Source organism: Musa acuminata, chromosome BXJ1-3 (assembly GCF_036884655.1).
Source record: "Musa acuminata AAA Group cultivar baxijiao chromosome BXJ1-3, Cavendish_Baxijiao_AAA, whole genome shotgun sequence".
Lineage (NCBI taxonomy): Eukaryota > Viridiplantae > Streptophyta > Magnoliopsida > Zingiberales > Musaceae > Musa > Musa acuminata.
In genome coordinates, this window is record NC_088329.1 from 39,196,685 (window position 1) to 39,216,792 (window position 20,108).

At 39.3% G+C, this 20,108-nt stretch overlaps 4 protein-coding genes across 4 annotated transcripts; 3 read left to right on the forward strand and 1 right to left on the reverse strand.

The window, feature by feature from the left end:
* The first annotated feature begins 2,805 nt into the window (after nt 1-2,805).
* Nucleotides 2,806-6,291, forward strand: LOC103979144 (glycolipid transfer protein 3). Its single transcript, XM_009395194.3, has 6 exons — nt 2,806-3,256; nt 4,144-4,199; nt 5,139-5,269; nt 5,421-5,556; nt 5,913-6,056; nt 6,147-6,291. Exons 1-6 carry the CDS (start codon nt 3,073-3,075, stop codon nt 6,180-6,182), a joined length of 687 nt encoding a protein of 228 aa, XP_009393469.1. The 5' UTR covers nt 2,806-3,072; the 3' UTR covers nt 6,183-6,291.
* Nucleotides 6,292-7,157: 866 nt separating this feature from the next.
* Nucleotides 7,158-7,774, reverse strand: LOC103979591 (dirigent protein 23). The gene has a single exon (XM_009395763.2). It carries the CDS (start codon nt 7,772-7,774, stop codon nt 7,214-7,216), a length of 561 nt encoding a protein of 186 aa, XP_009394038.2. The 3' UTR covers nt 7,158-7,213.
* Nucleotides 7,775-10,829: 3,055 nt separating this feature from the next.
* On the forward strand, nt 10,830-13,935 carry LOC103979143 (auxin efflux carrier component 6-like). The gene is made up of 7 exons (XM_009395193.3): nt 10,830-11,343; nt 11,424-12,010; nt 12,587-12,797; nt 12,870-12,955; nt 13,028-13,185; nt 13,253-13,329; nt 13,493-13,935. Exons 1-7 carry the CDS (start codon nt 10,889-10,891, stop codon nt 13,557-13,559), a joined length of 1,641 nt encoding a protein of 546 aa, XP_009393468.2. The 5' UTR covers nt 10,830-10,888; the 3' UTR covers nt 13,560-13,935.
* A 1,577-nt stretch (nt 13,936-15,512) lies between these two features.
* Nucleotides 15,513-17,680, forward strand: LOC135628956 (putative pentatricopeptide repeat-containing protein At1g77010, mitochondrial). Its single transcript, XM_065135993.1, has one exon. It carries the CDS (start codon nt 15,578-15,580, stop codon nt 17,633-17,635), a length of 2,058 nt encoding a protein of 685 aa, XP_064992065.1. The 5' UTR covers nt 15,513-15,577; the 3' UTR covers nt 17,636-17,680.
* Nucleotides 17,681-20,108: the final 2,428 nt, after the last annotated feature.

A 20,108-nucleotide genomic window follows, 5' to 3' on the forward strand; every position in this document is an offset into this window, starting at 1 on the left:
ATGCGGGACCCACACGTAGTAGGTCGGTCCGAACGCGTTTGGACGATACGTAGATCACGACCGTTAGTTTGATTTGGTGGGAGTTATTTCCTGGCTAAAAATAGGATATAAACTATTTTTAATTAATTTAATGACTCAGTCAATTGAATTCGTCATTGATAACGTCATACAAAAGTATTAAATGGAAAAGACATTAGATCTCGTACACGTCAGCTTTTGACCTTCTAGAACACAACCCCATGACCCAACGTGTTCTAGAGCCTTCTTTCATTTTTGTTTTTTTTTTTTCTTTTGACAAATAATGGGTTAGAAAATTAGGCACTCGATGTAAAAAAGAAATTAGAAATAAAAAAGAAATTTGACGATCAAGTATGATATATAGATAAGATAATATCCATGCCCTTGCCATCTCTTTGTTCCCCCAAATGCCTCTAGATTTGGCCCATCAATAATACTAATAGTAGTGCCTCCCTTACATCTTCGAGCAGGAGCAGTATGTTGTCACCCTTGGCTCCCTCTTCTAACATGTTTTCTCCTCTTGCTTCATCACTCTTCCCTGCAGTCAAATCGTGCTCTCCTTCCAATCCTTTTATTCCTTCCTCTCCCTCCTCCGTTCGAGGTTACCACCAGGCGAAACGATAGTGCAACCCCTCATGTTTCTCGATGACTGGGCTTATCAAGGATTCGGTCCGAGAAATGCAAGGCGGCTTCATCTTTGATGATGGTGAACTCGAGTGGGCTATGATATATTACGAGAAAGAAGGTTCTAAGGAGGCACCGTTCTTAAGAAAATATAAAAAATATAAAGAATATTTATATTAACAATTATTTTCACTATCTATAGTTTTATTTTAATTTTTTTCAAATACTCTATAAATGAATATAAATGTTTTCAATTTATAACTTAATTTTAACTAACTCTTTCGGCTGTTGAGCTTAACTGATAAGGATTTTGATAGTCTATCATAAAGTTTTAAATTTGAATCTCATCTTCATCATTATTCTTTATAAAAAAATTATTTATTTCATTTTAACTTTTTTTTTTTTCCTAATTATCGGAGAATATTTCATAGCTAGTAACACAAAATGATAGAAAAAAAGATAATCAAATAGTGAATGTCAATTAAGAGAAGGTGAGAAATATTTTTTATATTTGTTAGACAATTTAATATTTTTAGGATTTAAAATATCACGCTATATGTTTAGAGAATTACATTTCGGATATTTTTACGACAACCCGAAAGATGTCATATTTAGCATAGTCTGTATCAATCCAAAAATATCACATTCTGAGTCTGTGTATAACTATCTAGACTATTATCTTTCGAACATTAATACAAAACTCAAAATATTACATATTCTAGATCAATTCAAAAAAATTTAAAATATAATCCTTTATTAATAGTCTTATATAGAGACTCAAAAGGTATGATAATATCACACAACCTTGTTACAAAATAATGATCAATAGGATCCAACATAAATACTTGTGATTTTGGAAGGATTAAGAAGAACAATAATCTAAGATTGGAGGAACAGATTGTAATCCTTAGTTTTAATATAATATTTCCTTTTCTTTCCTGAGATAATAAAAATCCAACTACATCCAACAATGGCAGTTAAGCCATCAGCACCTCTAATGATATACAACCTGATGATAACTTGATGCTGCAGATACCAACACAGCAAAAAGCAGCTACAAGAAGTCACATCGGCAATTGCATTCTTATCTCTTCGGAGCTTCAAAGGTTAATCTGATGATTGTTTCACATCAGCTAACACATCTACAAGATAATTACAGTACAGAAATGATTGTTTCACATCAGCTTCAAAGGCAATATGACATTTGGTCATATTCACCCAAGACTTGACTGTGGTTAGAGAAGCTTCTCTCATGATGATGGCTGCCACAGTGGGTACTGTTGTTGGCCAGCATAGGTTAGAAAGACCAAACTCCATATGCAATAGACACCCCTTCAGACTCATTCTTATCATCAGAACATTGCTGAAGACATAATTTAATGGCAGTGCTTGCTTGCACACCAAGTAGCAGATGATGATAACATTACATCATGTAGTTTTAAGATTTCAAGTGTGAACATGTTGGATTCGACTCCATCACAGATGGACAAAATGATTGCATATATACAAACATTTATATTTCATTACCAATACTCTTCAATTTATGAGACAGTGACTTCCATATTTGTCATGATTATTCCTTGCTGTTGATACCCAATTATTCCAGGCATACAAACAAAGTGATCTGATACCAAAGAAGGGGCATAGCCAACTCTACTGGATTTTTCTCTTGAAAGATGGACAGTGATGTACTGGTGGAAAGTCAACTCCATACAGTGAAACAGGCACCCCTTCCACAGCAAATCTATCAGTTGCTTGCCTCTCCAAAATCTATATGGCTAAGCAAGGTTGTGGTTTGCCAATGTTTATGTGCATCATACTTCTGTAGCTGTCTTCAGTATGCGCTGCCTGGTTGTATCATAAGAGAAAAATAACTCAACCTTGATGGTGTTTGCAGGATAAGATCACCTGCAAGTGAGAGGAGTAATGGAGAACAGGCATCTGCGTGATGTCACGATGTTTTGATTGTTGTAATTTAGATGATTGATTGAACCTGTCTCGAGGCTTTCCAATGATGAATTCAGTCATCAGCAGGATGGGGGAAGTAATGAAATTTATTGGCGTATTTGGTTTTCTAAAGCAAGAACAGGTGTGCCCTGATAATCTACTTTAATGCAACTGGTAATTATCTGTGGACAGTGTTGTTTTGCATGCACGACATGCTTTCTTTGTTGAAGCTTGGATGGGCGTTTGATGGAGAAGACAACATTAGATTACTCCTCACAGGGACTCAGCTTTTGTATGAGCTTGTTCTATAGATTACTGCCATAAACAATTTGCGTAGGTCAGAGGGCAAATGACGACGGCCATGGCGCAATGGGGATTCCAGTCCATGTCCTCCCTCGTTGACCTTGCTCAAGCGGGATTTCAACTTCTCACCCAGGGGATATATGACACAGGGGAGGAGGACTGGTGGTGGTCCATTGGGGAATGGAGCAGAGCAAGAGGAACGCGGGGTTGGAGATGAGGAAGGGTGAAGGGGAAGAAGAAGGGAGACGGGGATGGTCGGATGTGAGGCTGGCAATGGAGGAGCTCTCCTTGTTCAAGACCGAGGAGAAGAAGGTGTCCACCTTGGCCTTGCTTGGTGCCTCCAATCTGCTCCTCCATGTCCTTGGTTTGCTCCCTTCTCCTCCTCTCCCTCCTCGTTTATCCTGTTCGTTCTTTGAGTTTACTAGGCTGGAAGTCTTGATCTCTTCTTCTCCAGCTATATGGATTCCAAGAAGATAGAGAAGTATATGTAGTCAGGTACAGCTTAATTTAAGAGACAGCAGACTGGATGTTGTCTCCTCAGGATGCACATGGGTTCAGCATTTGAAGCTGAAGCCTTGGAGACACAAATAATTGGAAACTTGTGGGCCATGGCTATTCTCTGGTCTTTCTTTGGCAGACATGACTACTATTGTTTGGTTGTTGTTGTTGTTGTTGTGTGTGAGAGGGGGAGCAAAAGAGATGATGGTGTCTCATGATTTCATTTCAGAAGGTAGTAGAAAGAGGAGGAAGAGAAGAAGAAGAAGAAGAAGAAGAAGAAGAAGAATGAAAGAGCAACAAGGCATGAAGCTACATCAGTGAGTTTGGAGCTTTTCCAAGAGCCACGAATAATGTCAAGGGGTTAAGAGATGGTTATGGTTGCTGCAATCTTAAATGTGCTTTGGATCCATTTTATTAGTGCCATCTTGTGGATCTCTTGATTCTTCAATAGTTCTTGCCTTCGGTTTTTATAGAGACTTGATGATTGTGTGCTTTTTTGTTTATCAGCTAAGTCTAGGCAAGAAAAATAGGAGCTCTATGAGCTCATGATGGGTTACTCAACTTTGTTAGAGAATGACGACTTGCTTTTCTGTCCTCATTTTCATTTCCTTCTCCTTGGTACATGAAAAAGAATCAATTCATCGAAGATTGATGAAAACGTTATTCGCCTTGTAACATTTCAAGAATTTTATCTGTCATTTTAAGATGCGTATCTTTTTTCTCTTATTTCAGATACTTTCTTTGATTTCACAGATAAGATTGGACCAACACTTCTGGTGCTAAGGCAAGACATACAACAAAATATCGAGGTAAACCTGCGACAACACGATTCTTTCAGCCATTTCTAATATGCAAATTTCACAGATGAAGAATCTTTTTCTTTTCAGATTTTATACTTTGATTGTCATTTTTCTCCGTCAATTTTTCTTTCGGCGGATTTCCTTAGTTGTATTACAAATACTCTAGCATCTGTTAGCAATCTGGAAGCTAAGTTTCAGAATCCAACATAATTCAAGTTGCTCTGGACGTAATTTGGTAGAGAAAATATGTTACTTGTCAGCATCACAAAATAATCAGATCAGAGATTAAAATTTTGCCTTGATGAAGCTTTCTGAAACTTTTAAATGAAGTTCTCAGAAATTTGATTTATTGTTCTCTTCTCTTAAAAAGAATTAACGGGGCCAGAGTCTCATGTTCTCAAAAATCAAATCCTTGGCATGCTTCTCAGATGAAAAGGAGAATGTGATTAATCCAGTGGCACATTAGCCAGATGTTTCTGATACATATGTATTCATACTAGCACCAATTCTTGTAATGAAATTTGTCATGAAATAAATTATGGAAGTCGACCTGATCAAGTGACTTCCAAAAGATGCATTTGCCTATTTTCATAGATAGTTCCATTGAACTACCATCAACTCTTCTTATATGATCCTCATCATAAAGAATCACATCTCAATTAAGATGCATTCCTTTTCTGTAATCAGCTGACTCTGTTACTTCTTTGTACTGTTCTGTGCCAATCAAACACTTGCCATGCTGGTAATGTGCTGGCACAGCAATATAATGTTGTGCCAAGAACAAGCAAACATGTAGTTGGGGCAAGTGCTAAGGGTTTGGCCAACCAGCTGAACTGGCACGGGGCTGTGCCGTGACAAAAAAACTACATTTTTCATGATGCTGTAAATTATACAGTGTCAGATATGATCTTAGCTAGAACAAATGACTAAATAGTTTCAATTGTTCAGAGGGTGGAAGAAATGTACATGTTAAATCCAAATCTATATTCAAGTTTGGTAGAGATGGTGAAGAAAGAGGTGGACCAAAGGAGTTCAAGAAACAAGGACAGCTGTTCCAGAGCTATATTATGGCTTGCTAGGTACAGATGTACACTTCCTTTTACCGATTCGCAAGTCTCATGCCGAACCTCATTAACTACATAAATGAACTCAGAGATGATAATTTTTGTGAGGAAAAAAAATGAAATTCTAATTAATTTTTGCTGTATTTCTGTCTATATTCTCAAACAGGTCGATAACTTTCAGTGTAACTTTGTTCCAAGAGTTAGATAAAAACCCTGAGTGGAGCCTTGCACAAGTGGTGGAAGAAACATACACTGATACGCTGAAGCCATGGCATGGTTGGGTTGCCTCAACTGCTTACAAGGTACTCACCACAGCTCACTGAAATCTTTCTTTCTGGTTACAGATTCTTCTTGCAACTTTAATCTTATAGCTTTTCTCTAATAATAACTTACTAGTCCACAGATTGCCCTCTTAATTACAGGGAAGATGTTTGAGTAGAGATTCAAGCATTCATTACATTACAATTGCTGCTTTACTCTTTAAATCAACTACTGAAGTTTGTAGTTATGAATCTAGCAAAATCATGATAGAAAATGTATTTATAGAACAATTTCTAGCTAAAGTGAGTCAAATTTCTGTCAGATCAGCTGAAAAATAATTGGGGGAATTATAATTCTTCTTCTTGAGATCATGCTAAGCAAAGTTGTGAATGAGTAGGTAGCTATCAAGCTGGTTCCAGAGAGAGAGATCTTCATCGGATTGCTGATGGGCCAAGAGCAAGATTATGATGCCCTGAAAGAAGACATCAAGATTTATGTCTCAGCGATCCATCCTCTATTAGATGAAACCTATGCCCTTTTGGTGAGTAGGATCTTTTTGTGTTGGTAAATTGTGTTGTTTATATATATAGGTGGATTCACTTACAGTCTGATTTCTGCTGAATTGTTGCAGAGGACACACAAGTTGGATACACTGAAGTCTCCCTAATCATTGATGTGCATTTATGTATATGATGTAAGAACAAACTGTAAAATACTACTCACACTGTACATTACCACTTGCTTAAGAGGAATGTAATCTGATCTCTTCTCACTCATGAAGTTAAAGGTTTCTCTCTGCTGTTGCTAATATACTGTAAAAGGCCAATCAATGATTGTTGTATAGACACCAAGCTGGTGTAGAAATACCAAGGATGATGCATACTCATCACAATGATAGCCATGGTTGATATGATGCAGAATCACTGCTAAGAATCCATCTACCCTTTCTTTCTTATTGAGACACATGATCTGAAGGTGAGAACAAATGTAAGGGATTACATAAGGTAGAAATAAGCAAGTATGAATTGGTTCCATTAAATAAAATCTTAAATAATAAGTACAGATTGAGTTTATATGTCATCCAACTCTTTCAATTCTTAGAAATGAGAAACTATTCTTAGTTCTCTCTCAATCTTCATTTCATATACAAATATTTTGTAGCAATTCAAGCTCTAAAAAATATTTGACTAGTTAGATCAAATAAAAATTTTACATACAAATGTATTATAATGAAAACATACTTTAAAATTTGAACCTTCTTATTTATATTTGTTGATTTGTATCGCATTACTACTTTATATTTTTTTTTTTTTCACTTCTGAGTAGGATAATTCTCCACTCCACTAAAAAAAAATTATAAATTGTTACAACCTATAATTATAAAAAAAAATAGGATAATTATAAAAATTAATCAAAAATAAAAACTATCCTATAATTTTTTAAGGATAATTCTCCACTCCAAGTCAATTATCCTATAATTATATAAAAAAAAGGATAATTGACTTATTAACTCAATTGAACTTAAACAATTAATCAAAAATATTTAAGTTCAAATTAAACATATTACTTATAATGCTAATCCAAGGCACATATTTCAAATATGATCAGTACAACTTGCATATATATATATATATATATATATATATATATATATATATATATATATATATATACTCTTTCTCTCTCTCTCTCTCTCTTCTAATGGTGCATGACATAGACGTCGTACTCCACCACTGCGTTGCCGGTGGCCACGTCGAGCTCGTGGGTCTTGGCGAGGGCGTAGCCGCGGGCCAGCCGGAACCTGCCGCTCCCCCCGACGACCGGCATCTCTCTCACCGCCGACAACACGGAGTTGCGACCGAGCACCGCGAGCGTGCTGCCGTTGTACTCCCCGTCGACGAAGGCCAGGGTCATGGCTACCAGCAGGTGCCCGGGCTCGTCCCGCGACGCGAGCCCGTACACACCCTGCGCCCGCCCCAGCAGCTTCGACCCCGAGTCCGGCCCCTCCGTCAGGAGGTCGTCCATCATCACCAGGGCGCCGAAGGCCGCCGGGGAATTGTTGGTGACGGAGGCTTGAGCGATGCGCACGGCGGTGGGATTGGGGCCGGTCACGATGTCGTGGAAGAAGAAGTGCAGGTGCGTGGTGGTCTCGTTGCCGAGCTCGAAGGCGGGGTCTTCTGCAAAAGATGGACACAGAAGCATGAGGAGGGTTAGCAGGATGGAGAGGAACGCAGAGATATGACGCGGTATTGAGCCCATTCTGAGAACACTATGAGGCAGTGATCGAGCTTAGGGTATATATGGTGGATTTAGTGGGTAGAGGCAGCCAGGAAATTAGTGTCTTGGTGAACAAAGTCACCAAAGCAGTGAACAGAAGGACGAATGTTAGCAGGTGCAACACATTAGGGTAAATTTCATGAAGAGCACGAATTTTGATGCGTAAATATATAAGATGGCTTCTGCATTTGGTGTTCTCTTTCGTGACGTACACAGTGGGTTTGGTCACCAGCCGCGGAAATGAGAATGAGAAGCTATGAGATCGATGGTGTGTATATAAGAAAGGGAGACTATTCTTAGGGTTGATAGTGGCTGAAAGAGCCATGCATTTTAAGCATTTCATTATTTTTTTATTATTCAAAAAAGAATAAATTAAAAGGCAAGAAAACAACATTAAAAGCATTCTATTGTTTGATTTTGTACTATTAATTTGATCTAAAAAACTTAGGCATAATGCATTGTAGTCAATTATTATAATTAATTATTAGCATAATGATGCATGTGAAAACATAAATTGATATTGTAACTCATGGATTGTTGGCTCATTTGATGGCTCCAACTCATGGATGAGCCTAAATCAACTCATTGGAAGGTTGCTAAAAACATTTACATCTATTGGAAGCTTAAATCTCTTTCTATTCAAGTTTTATAATTTTAAACTTTTTAGATTTTTCGATAATGAGTTGGATGATAGAAGGAATATATTCCGATTTATGTTATATATGAGAAATATTACAATCACTTATATATTAAAAAAATAATCAATTATGATATTATCAACTTGTGAAGCCGAATATAATACAACATCCTCATATGTTTGTCATACTATATGATTAAGAAGTTTGTTAGAAAAGATGCATATCAAACAAAAAACAATACAAATTTATATGATAACAAATTTATCATATAAACCATTGGAGTTTACCTATTTATCAAGTTCAAGTCACTTCTTGATAGGATGGATGAAAGAAAAATTAAGCTTATGGGGGTGTATTGAGATTAAGCTTAATTTAGTTAAATATAGTATTACCTGATCATCTTAGATAAGGAAAGACTTTGATATCATGAAAATGATATGAATCTTTTGAAAAGATGAAAAATATCTTAAATATTTAAAAAACATATAAAATCCTCTTGGAAGATATTGTAATTCCTCATAACTTGGCATGTATTGATGGTTGTCAACATGTCTTATAAAGAGAAAATATATCATATAAAAAATTGAGAGAATCCTCAACTTTTATCTTTCATAAATACAATCTAATACTGTATCTTCTATCAATAAATGAGATGATAGCATTGTAAATGTATGATGGAACATTTGAACCCAAACAAAATTAGATTTTTATCTTTTTCCTCAATCTTTTTCTCTCAACAACTCTCTCTCATTTCTAACATCCACATTATCTTAGTTGCCTATTAGAATAATAGATTTCTCATAGGATTTATTTGACTTAATTGTCAGAATCAGGATGGCGAAAAGATTAAAGAGACGAAGATAGACAATCACACACCCAAAAGAAAAAAAAAATATATAAATAAATAACACAAGACTATGTAGTCAACGCCTTTCTCATTAGCTAATATACGTACACCCTTGAATGAGACCTCTCTCTCTCTCTCTCTCTCTCTCCCTCTTAAAGCTGAGTGGATTCAGACAACAACAGTGCAATAAGTTGAGTTTTTATGATCGATCACTCAAGCAAGCAATATCGAAAAAAACAGTACTCTAAATTGTACGCAATAATGACTTCCCAAAAGTGTACAGTGCAAAGGCAAAGTTGGATGCTAGTAGAGAAAAGAACAAGAGGTCTTAATATATATGCCTGTCAAGTTCTGAAATAAAATATTACCTATCAATATGAATGTGCTTACAAGCTAAGATAGCCATCATCATTATTCGGTTCTTCATATTAGCATATATCATTAAAAATTTAGACTATTCATTATTGAGTTGTATTTAGTAATAACTAGTTTGAGTTTAAAAAACATAAGATATTCCTAATGCTCTACTATAATCATTTTAAAATATATTTTAAATGAATATTATTATCAGATTATTTTTTTCCTTTAAAATTTAGCTGATAAAATTGTATTCTAAATTTAATTCTTAATAAATAAATAAAAATTAATTTAATTTGAATAAATAAATAAACTATTATTTTTTAATAAAAAGGAAAATTGGAGGGGAATAGAAGAGAAGAAAACAAAAGAGAAAGTGAGAGGAGAAGGGGAAGGACAGCTACTTCACGCAGCGCCCCTCCCGAGTTTGACTGCCTTGGGGGTGACGACGGCCCAAAAGAGACACGACCAAAGCTGGGAATAAATGGCGTCGGCTTTTCAGGAGGCCGCAGCCCCGCCACCCACACCCCCGACACCGCCCCTGCTACTTCGTCCGCTTCTGCACGCTTCCCGGACCCTGCCGTCCGATCGCCATCCGACGCCTCCGCCGCCCTCCAACACCGCCGCAGTCCTCGTACCGGGTTGCTACCGGACATTCTTAGACGACCCATCGGTGCACCGTGTGATGTCATCTTCTGTGTACCGTTGTCTCATGCAACACTGTCACCCGTCTGATCCCTCCTCAGCTTTCACGTAAATTGTTTTGTCTTCTCCCTCCACTCCTTTTCAGCTTCAACGCAAAGTGGCTGTCCACTTGAAAGATCATCATTCATGCATTAATCTACTCTTTATTTCATTATTTTTCATTTTTTAATCTCACTAACGGTGCCTTTGTTATGATTTCAAAAAGCAAAAAAAAAAAGAAAAATCTTTTTTTAGCTTTTTTTAATGAATTACTTCAAGTTGGAATCTCGTTGTACAGCGGTGTAGTACACTCCTGAGCAGGTGGGGCTGCATCAAGATACCCACGCGCTTGGAGATTCGTGCAAGCGCTTCATTCGCGGTCCAGATCCTGCGAGACGTGTCCTCTTTATATCCTTGCGTAGAAGTTCTCTATCAGTAATTAAATCATCATATTTCGTTGAAGACTTTAAGTGTACATATAGGCATAACACACGCTCGTCTCCCCCACTCCGCTGCTGCTTCCGTTCTTCTTTGGATCTCACAGTTTCCTTCGTTGATAGGCCAGGCGAGATGATCACCTGGGAGGACTTCTACACCGTGATGTGCGCCATGGTCCCTCTCTACTTCGCCATGTTCGTCGCCTACGGCTCCGTCAAGTGGTGGAAGATCTTCACCCCGGAGCAGTGCTCCGGCATCAACCGCTTCGTCGCCACCTTCGCCGTCCCCGTCCTCTCCTTCCACTTCATCTCCCACAACAACCCTTACCAGATGGGCTCCCGCTTCATCCTTGCTGACACCCTCTCCAAGCTCCTCGTCCTCGTCATCCTCTCCCTCTGGGCCTCCCTGTCCGCTGCCTGCGCCGGCCCCCGACGCCGCGGCCGCCGGCTCGACTGGGTCATCACCCTCTTCTCCGTCGGCACGCTCCCCAACACTCTCGTGATGGGCATCCCCCTCCTCCGCGCCATGTACGGCGACTTCACCCAGAGCCTCATGGTGCAGCTGGTGGTGCTGCAGTGTATCATCTGGTATCCTGCCGATGGCTACTCACATGTTTGCGGACGCATCTCGAGCGCCGAAGAGACTGATCTCTTTGCATTGTACGTAGGTACACGCTGCTGCTCTTCCTCTTCGAGTACCGCGCAGCCACGATGCTAATCGAAGACCAATTCCCGGGTACGGCGGCGGCCGCCATTGCCAAGTTCGAGGTAGACGGCGACATCATCTCCCTCGACGGGCGAGACCCGATCCGGGCCGAGTCGGAGGTCGACGCGGACGGTCGCATCCGAGTCCGCATCCGGCGGTCCATATCCTCCGTGCTGGACTCGGGGCTCTCGTCGTCGATCGGCATCACGCCGCGCCGCCTGTCGAACATATCCGGGGCCGAGATATACTCGGTCAACACGCCGGTCAGGCAGCCGGCGTCGGCGGATCGGCTCACGGTGCGCGACATCACGTTGGGGTGCCGGTCCGCCAGCCCGCACTTGTCGGGGTACGCTTCCTCCGACTCGTACTCGCTGCAGCCCACGCCGCGGGCCTCCAACTTCAACGAGATGGAGATCGGCACGCCGGTGTGGGTGCGGTCGCCGGCCGCGCCCGCGGGAATGTTGATCAGGCAGCAATCGCCGGCGACACCCGGGGCGCTGAAGCTGGCGTGGGAGGGCTGTGGCGGACAAGGCGACAAGGATGTTGGGGGTAAGTACACATGAGCCATCCACTGCTGTCAGGTCTCCTCTTTGGACTTTGCTGGCTATTGGATCACGTAGAAGCCAAAGTAGTCTTCACCAAGTCTGACACTGCTGTAATTACATACGAATTAAAATCACCTGCACGAAACTAAACGGCAGTCAAGATTCTTCAACAATGTGTCGATGCTCACATGTGATCCATGTCAATGGTGAGATGCTCATGATGTCCGATGGCAGCCAGCTCCTCTGCTGTCACTGTCCTAGGTTGTAGGGATGTTTTCTTTCTCAGAGTATGTCTTATCTAGTTTTGTGATCTCATCTTATCATGTTCTTAGTTTGCTCGCATCAAACTTCACCATCTACGTGAATCTCGAAGCCACAGTCCCTTTATTCTGCTAGGAATGGGACTTGAGGCTGTAAAAGAAACCTGCGTCACCACTGCAACGGTTCCTGTTCTTCACATCACAGACACAAGATTGGAAGGAAGTAATCAGCACATGGAGTCTGTGTTTAGCTTCAAATTAGGGTGGAATCATAATAACTTGTTTGGGATGTTAATGAAAGCCAGCTGACCTTGAAGCAGGGGAGAAAGATCTGAGCTTCCGGAGCACTTCAAAGTTCGTGGTCGACAAAGAAGATGAAGAAGAGGAGTTGGAGGTGGAAGGAGATCAAGAGATGCCGGCAGCGTTTGTCATGCTCAGGCTCATCCTGACCGTCCTCGGCCGGAAGCTGTCGCGCAACCCAAACACGTACTCCAGCATATTAGGCCTCCTTTGGTCCCTCATCTCGTTCAAGTATGCCCTCTGCATTCATATGGCTCATGAATACCTTCTTTTGGCTACCGATGAGCGTGTTGATCTCTTCAGGTGGGGCGTCGACATGCCGACGCTGGTGAAGGAGTCCATCAAAATAATCTCAGATGCAGGGCTTGGAATGGCCATGTTCAGCCTCGGTAAGCATGGCATTCTCCTTCTGAGGTAGCAAAGTACAAGTGCCTCAACTGTGTCTTGCTTGCTTCCTGCAGGGCTGTTCATGGCTCTGCAGCCAAGGATCATTGCCTGCGGGCCAAAGATGGCGGCCATAAGCATGGCGATCCGATTCCTAAGCGGCCCCATGGTGATGTCTGTTGCATCCATGGTAGTGGGGTTAAGAGGTGTACGGCTTCACACAGCCATCGTGCAGGTAGAAACCATCGCACTGTTATATGCCTTTGCATGGGTGATTGATTAACGTTCTTCTAATCTCTCAGGCAGCTCTTCCTCAAGGGATCGTACCATTTGTTTTTGCCAGAGAATACGGATTGCATCCTGATATATTAAGCACTGGGTATGTTTTACTTGCATTCATGATGATCATAAACCATCAGGAGATAGCGATTCTGGACCAAACACTTCTCTTTTCTGTTCCTTGTTGCTGTCTTCTTCTTCTTCTTCTTCTTCTTCTTCTTCTTCTTCTCAACTCTTCATTTACTGAGCTCGTACGCTTGTAGGGTCATCTTTGGCATGCTTGTCTCTTTGCCCGTAACCTTGCTTTACTACATACTCCTGGGGCTGTGAGAGGGAGCGCCCGACCGTCAAAATAAGGTGAAGGAAAGCAGCCAAAGGGAGATGGACCCGTCGACCTATCATTGTCGTTCCCATGCTGGTGATCATTGGCCCAAAAGCTTCCACAGGCGTGAACCGATCTCAGATTCCATATCATTCGATGTCGAGCTCACCAATCTCTGTGAATATATATCACGTAGATTAGGATCACACTGTGCAAGTTCTAATGATTCAAACAGTGTGTCTGTGTATGATGATGGAGCACCGGTGAAAAGTGCACCACCCTACAAAGCTTAGTGGTAGCCGAAAGGAAATTGAATTATGGAATGCCATGGCCTATGATTAGGGTGGTGGAAGATCCTCTAATATATGTTTGACCAGAGCGCTGCTCATTATGCCATTGATGCTCCTTTAGTGTGCCCATTCTGAAGCTTTTACTCTGCAACAAGTCAAATCTCCATAGCTGTGCAAGGCTCGAGCATTTTGCTCCGGACCAACGCCTTCCATAATTTTTCTCTGCTCAATGCTCTGCTTTCTGCTAAGATCCTTCTATCTCTTACCTTCTATGGAAGGCAGATATTTTTTTTATTAATAATAAATATAATATTTTTTACCTTCTGCTAAGATCCTTCTATCTCTTACCTTCTATCTCTTACCTTCTGCTAAGGTAAATAATTTTTTTTATTAATAATAAATATAAAAATTCAGGAGATCACGTTGAGATCATGATCCTCGTTATTGATGAAATAATAATAATATATTATTAAGATATTAAGATGATCATGATAATTTATTTTTCTAAATAATATCTTTCCTAATATTACAAGATACACACCACAATATCTAATGTGATTATTCTCTGCTCAATGCTCTGCTTTCTGCTAAGATCCTTCTATCTCTTACCTCTGCTTTCTGCCTTCCATAGAAGGTAGAGGATCATGATCTCAACACGATCTCATGATCATCTTAATATCTTAATAATATATTATAAAAATTATGATAATATATTATTATTATTTCATCAATAATGAGGATCATGATCTCAACGTGATCTCCTGAATTTTTATATTTATTATTAATAAAAAAATTATTATATTTTATAATCTGTATATAAATTGATATATACTATTAATAAAAATTTAAGCTAAATCATTTCTGTTTGTCAATTCCTGAGCACTGATCAGCATTATTCAATTCGAGAAGAAGGATGTGAGATGATTACAGACAACTCGAAGACATGGACACCCCAAGAACAGGATGTGCAGCAACTGCAGCAGTAGCTTGGACTCTACGTGGTCTCTGCCCATTCTGCCACTCTTACTCCGCTTAGCAGTAGTGGTAAGAAGCTTCGCTTCCCAACCCACAACTTTACCTGATCGGCGTCAATGGTCAAACCAGTGGAATCTGTGGGGCCAGGAGTCTGCCTTAAAGATCTTGACTGGGGATGGGATAAAAATATGCAAAATTAAGAGAGTTTTTTTAATAATATAGATAATAATTAACTGGTTTTGGTACTGAAACAAATTCTTAATGATCTATATTAATTACCTAAATCAGACTGGATAATCCTTAATGACATCAATCTGGTCAAGGCTTAAGTCATTGGATTATTGGTTAAATAGGTTAGTCAATTGATCAGATTACATGTTTAATATTTTTTTAAATAAAATAACTAAATATTATATCAAAAGGTAAATATATATTAATAATATCATAAACTAATTTTATAATATAATAAAAAATGATAATATACTAAAGGATAAGAAAGTAATAATATAATATTTTACATCTAAAATATTAGTTTAATGGTCATATTTTAAAACTCAAAATCTCATCATACATATTATATCAAAATATCATCTCATATATATATATATATATATATATATATATATATATATATATATATATATATATATATATATATATATATATATATCCCTTAGACAAGCCGAAGCTCGCACACGATGTGTTTGGTGGCCAACGAATGCCTCTCCGGGCCTCTACTTCGACAATGAAGCTTCGCGGCCATGACCGCAGAGATCCTCCACCTCGGCCAATCGCTCCGCGGATGCCGCACCCAGCGGTCTCTCCCTCGAGGGAGACAGCTCCACCAGGTACTCCTCAAGTGCGGTTACGCCGCTTCCCTCTACGCGTCCAACTGCCTTCTCCAGATGTACGCTCGTTGCAGCGCCGACCTGGACGACGTCCGAAGGGTTTTCGACGAAATTCCCCACAGGAACTGCTTCTCTTGGAACTCCCTCATCGACGCCTATCTGAAGTCCGATGAACCGTGCCGTGCGCGTCAGTTGTTCGATTCCATGCCCCGGAAGAATACCTTTTCATGGAACGCCATGATCACTGGCCTCGTACGGTCTGGTGACCTGAAGAACGCCCGGAAATTGTTCGAGGAGATGCCCGTGGTTGACGCTGTTGCCTGCAATGCCATACTTCACGGGTATATCCGTCGTGGGGAGGTTCAGGAAGCTTTCCGTTTGCTTAAAAAGGTTGGTTCAGAGTACGATGGATCGTCGTCGCCATATAGTGATAAATTTGTATTGACGACCCTTTTAAGTGCTTGTGCAGAGTGTTTGGCTTATGATTGTGGCAAGCAGATTCATGCCCGCATTGTCATCTGCCAGGTTGACTTGGATTCCATTCTGGGTAGCGCCCTTGTTGACATGTATGCAAAGTGTCAGGCTTTTGATAGCGCTCATCAAGTTTTGGAGTTGATGTCGGAGCCAGATGAGTTTTCGTTGTCGGCCTTGATATCAGGCTATGGGGGTTGTGGAAGATTGGATGAGGCAAGAATGATATTCAATCAGAAGGAGAAGCCAAGTGTTGTTTTGTGGAACTCCATTATTAATGCATATGCATCTATTAATCAGGGAGACGGAACATTAGAACTCTTCAAAATGATGACCGGAGAGGGAATCATGCCAAATTCGTCGACTTTTTCAAGTGTTCTTAGTGCATGTGCTAGTATTGGCATTCGGCAGCATGGAGTACAGATGCATGCTTGTGGTTGTAAGCATGGAGTTCTGGAGGACTTGGTTGTTGCAAGTGCTCTCATAGACTCCTATTCCAAGTGTGGAATTTGGGAGGATGCTTGTAAAGTGTTCAAAGAGCTTAGACTGTATGATACAATACTGCTTAATACTATGATCAATGTTTACTCGAACTGCGGTCAAATCGAGGAAGCAAGGAAGATATTTGAGATGATTCCAAGCAAGAATATGATCTCATGGAATTCAATGATCGTGGGTTACAGCCAGAATGGTCATGCAGTGCAGGCACTAGAGCTATTCATTGACATGCATCATCTTGATCTTAGTATTGATAAGGTGGCTTTGGCCAGTTCTATAAGTTCTTGTGCTAGCATTTGTGCCGTTACCACCGGGGAAGAGTTATTTGCCCTTGCTACACGTATCGGCCTAGTCACTGACCTTGTTGTCACTTCTTCACTTGTTGATCTCTACTGCAAATGTGGCAAAGTCATTGATGGAAGGAGGTTGTTCGATGGGATGCCAAATTTTGATGTGGCTTTATGGAATTCAATGTTGATGGGTTATGCTTCTAATGGATATGCAATTGAAGTGCTCAAGTTGTTTGAATCCATGGGCAGTGCTGGTGTGAGCCCAAACGAAGTAACTTTTATTGCAGTCCTTTCAGCTTGTTGCCACTCTGGGCTGGTTGAGAAAGGATTAATGTGGTTTCGCAGGATGAAAGTAGACTATTGCATTGAACCAATAGCTGAGCACTACTCATGTGTTGTTGATTTGCTGGTGCGTGCAGGTCGGCTTGAGGAATCGATCAATTTCATTGATACAATGCCCTTCAAGCCTGATGCTAGCATGTGGACATCAGTGCTTGGTGGGTGCAAGGCTCGTGGTGATGAGGTTCTGGGAAGTAAGGTAGCAGAGAGGCTTATTGAGCTTAATCCTCAGCATTCAGGCTCCTTTTTGCAGTTATCTAGCATATATGCTGCTCATGGCGAGTGGGAGAACTCAGCCCAAGTTAGACAAATGATGAATGACAGAAGGATCAATAAGAATCCTGGTTACAGTTGGATTGACAGTTCACAGTAAACTTTGCTTGTATGACAGTAGCAGATGGTAGGAAGCAAATTCATATGGCTGTTGTGCAAGAATCATCTCTCACTAGCTTACAGATTGAATGCTTAATCTGTCAAAAAGTATTCCAGAAAATGTTGCATGGTGCAGTTTTGGGATGTCAAGGGTCCTCTAATATGCAGCAAAGTGTCATCTTTCTGAGCTATATATATATATATATATATATATATATATATATAAAGCAGAATGGGGTGCATGAATTTCTTTCATTTCTTTGATGCACCATATGCCTTATTCGACTAAAAAGAAAGAAGGAAGACTGATTCACTGTTTTGCATCTGCTGCTTCTGAATTCACTGTGGTGGCTGAATCAACCCTTGGATCAGCCAGCAGGAGCAAGGGAACTCCCCAGGTTCTGGAAGATTTGAAGAGAGAGAGAGAGAGAGAGAGAGAGAGAGAGAGAGAGAGAAAGGCTTTCACATTATTTAGGATCACAAGAAAAGGGTGGTTGTACAAAATGGAATGAAGGATCATGGCATCACTGGTTGTCAAACAAATTTGTATAGGATTCTTTTCTTTGTGAGCAAAGTAAAAGCATATGCCTATGACTTCTATTCAAGAGTTTGATCAGAGATATTGAGGAACTCTTTGAGATAAAAATGAAGAAAAAAAAAGTTCACTGATATTGAAAACATTTATCTGTCAGTATGCTTGGCACATGTAATTGCCTAACAACCATCCCCTCTAATTCAAGAAGTAACTGAGTGTTTTCTTCCTGTGTTGTGCTCCCTCCAAATTTCAATCGCAAGAAGTCCAATACTTCCTTCTGAAGGTATATTGATATGTCCAGAGGCAAAATAATTCTGAGAGTTCAAGTTGCAGATACTTATTGAGGTTACATGTAGCTTCCAAAAGAGTCATCTGCCAATTACACTCAGGTATTGGCTCACTTCTTCATCTACTTTTTTGAAATTAATAGATAACATTACATAATGTTGTACATTTCTCCGAAGTCAATAAATTTCATAATTTTATCCTCTAAATTATATATCTCTGCAAAACTCAAAAGCTTATTATTGACCATTAATATAATTACATCAATACCTCTTCAAAAATATTATATATTTATCCTATTCCATAATCTTAAACTATATAAATGTATACATCATGGTCATTGACATGATGTAGTTATCACAAACATAGAACTAAGATTATTTTTGTGATGCATAATACCATTTTCTTATTGGGAGTTCCATTAGGATACTTTATTTCTTAGCATTATTTGTTATATTAATTCAATTAATACCAAATTATTTTCTTTTGTATTATTTTTTCACCCATATTATGGGGCTAATTATATATTATCTCCCATAATATTATCATGATTCTTGTACTTTTAAAAATTACATTGGGCTCCTCATATTTATGAAATTGTAATAATTCATTTCATTTTTAATAATGTCGTCTGCTGCACTGACAACATCATGTGCTGAATTAGCGATTTAGTGAATGACAAAATATCATTTCATCTGTTAATTCAATGATAGAAAGGGGTGATTGGCTTAGGGTGGCCCTATGTCGACTTTTCATAGTTCTTCCCCGAGTCAGTCTCTTAGGGTTAGCAGTAAACCTCTTCACAATCAACATGTTCTCTATAACGTTGCAATGTCAAGTTAGAGTTCTAGCTTGAATTTGAATATTGATGGATTGTGCTATTGTGGTATACGATTTGTAATGAGGACTTCTTGAACAGACCAAAACCCTATAAGGCGATTTGATAACCAATTTCTTCTGTCATTCTAATGATTTATCTTTTGACGATTTCATCTTTGTTGGTTGTATACTTGTTTTTGTTAGTTCAGCAACCAATTTCTCTGGACAACCATTCCTTATTTATGTTGAAACAAAAATATAGGGGATGTCTATTTTTTACTTGCATTGATCCACCTATATGAACGAGCAAACAGAGTAATTTCAAGTCTGATGCAAAAAGTAAAAGGTTTAAAGTTGAGTTGGCCAGATGTAGAGGAGCTTTGATTATTTGTTGGATTACAATGTAACTTATTTGAACAACTTATCCAAATAAATAGGCATATATGATTGCATCATCAATCTAACGAGCTTTAAAATGTTATTGAATTATTACCTTAAAAAAGGGTTAGATGAGATTCATTCTAATTCTATTACAGTATTTATCGGCCAACTATTTAACTGTATTTAAAACTATAGTTAGAGGATTGTTAGAACTATAGTTAGAGAATACTTAGCATTGAAAGTTTTTACTTGTAAAGTTGACTTTTTTTTTAATTTTCAATATATAAAGCATCCAATCACATTCAGTTTTTACTTGTAAAGTTGACTTTTTTTTAATTTTCAATATATAAAGCATCCAATCACATTCGGCTTGACATATCCATCTTAACTCTGTTCTTATTATTTTTTACATTGTGATGTTGTTTGATCGCAATATGAAACTCTTTAAACATAT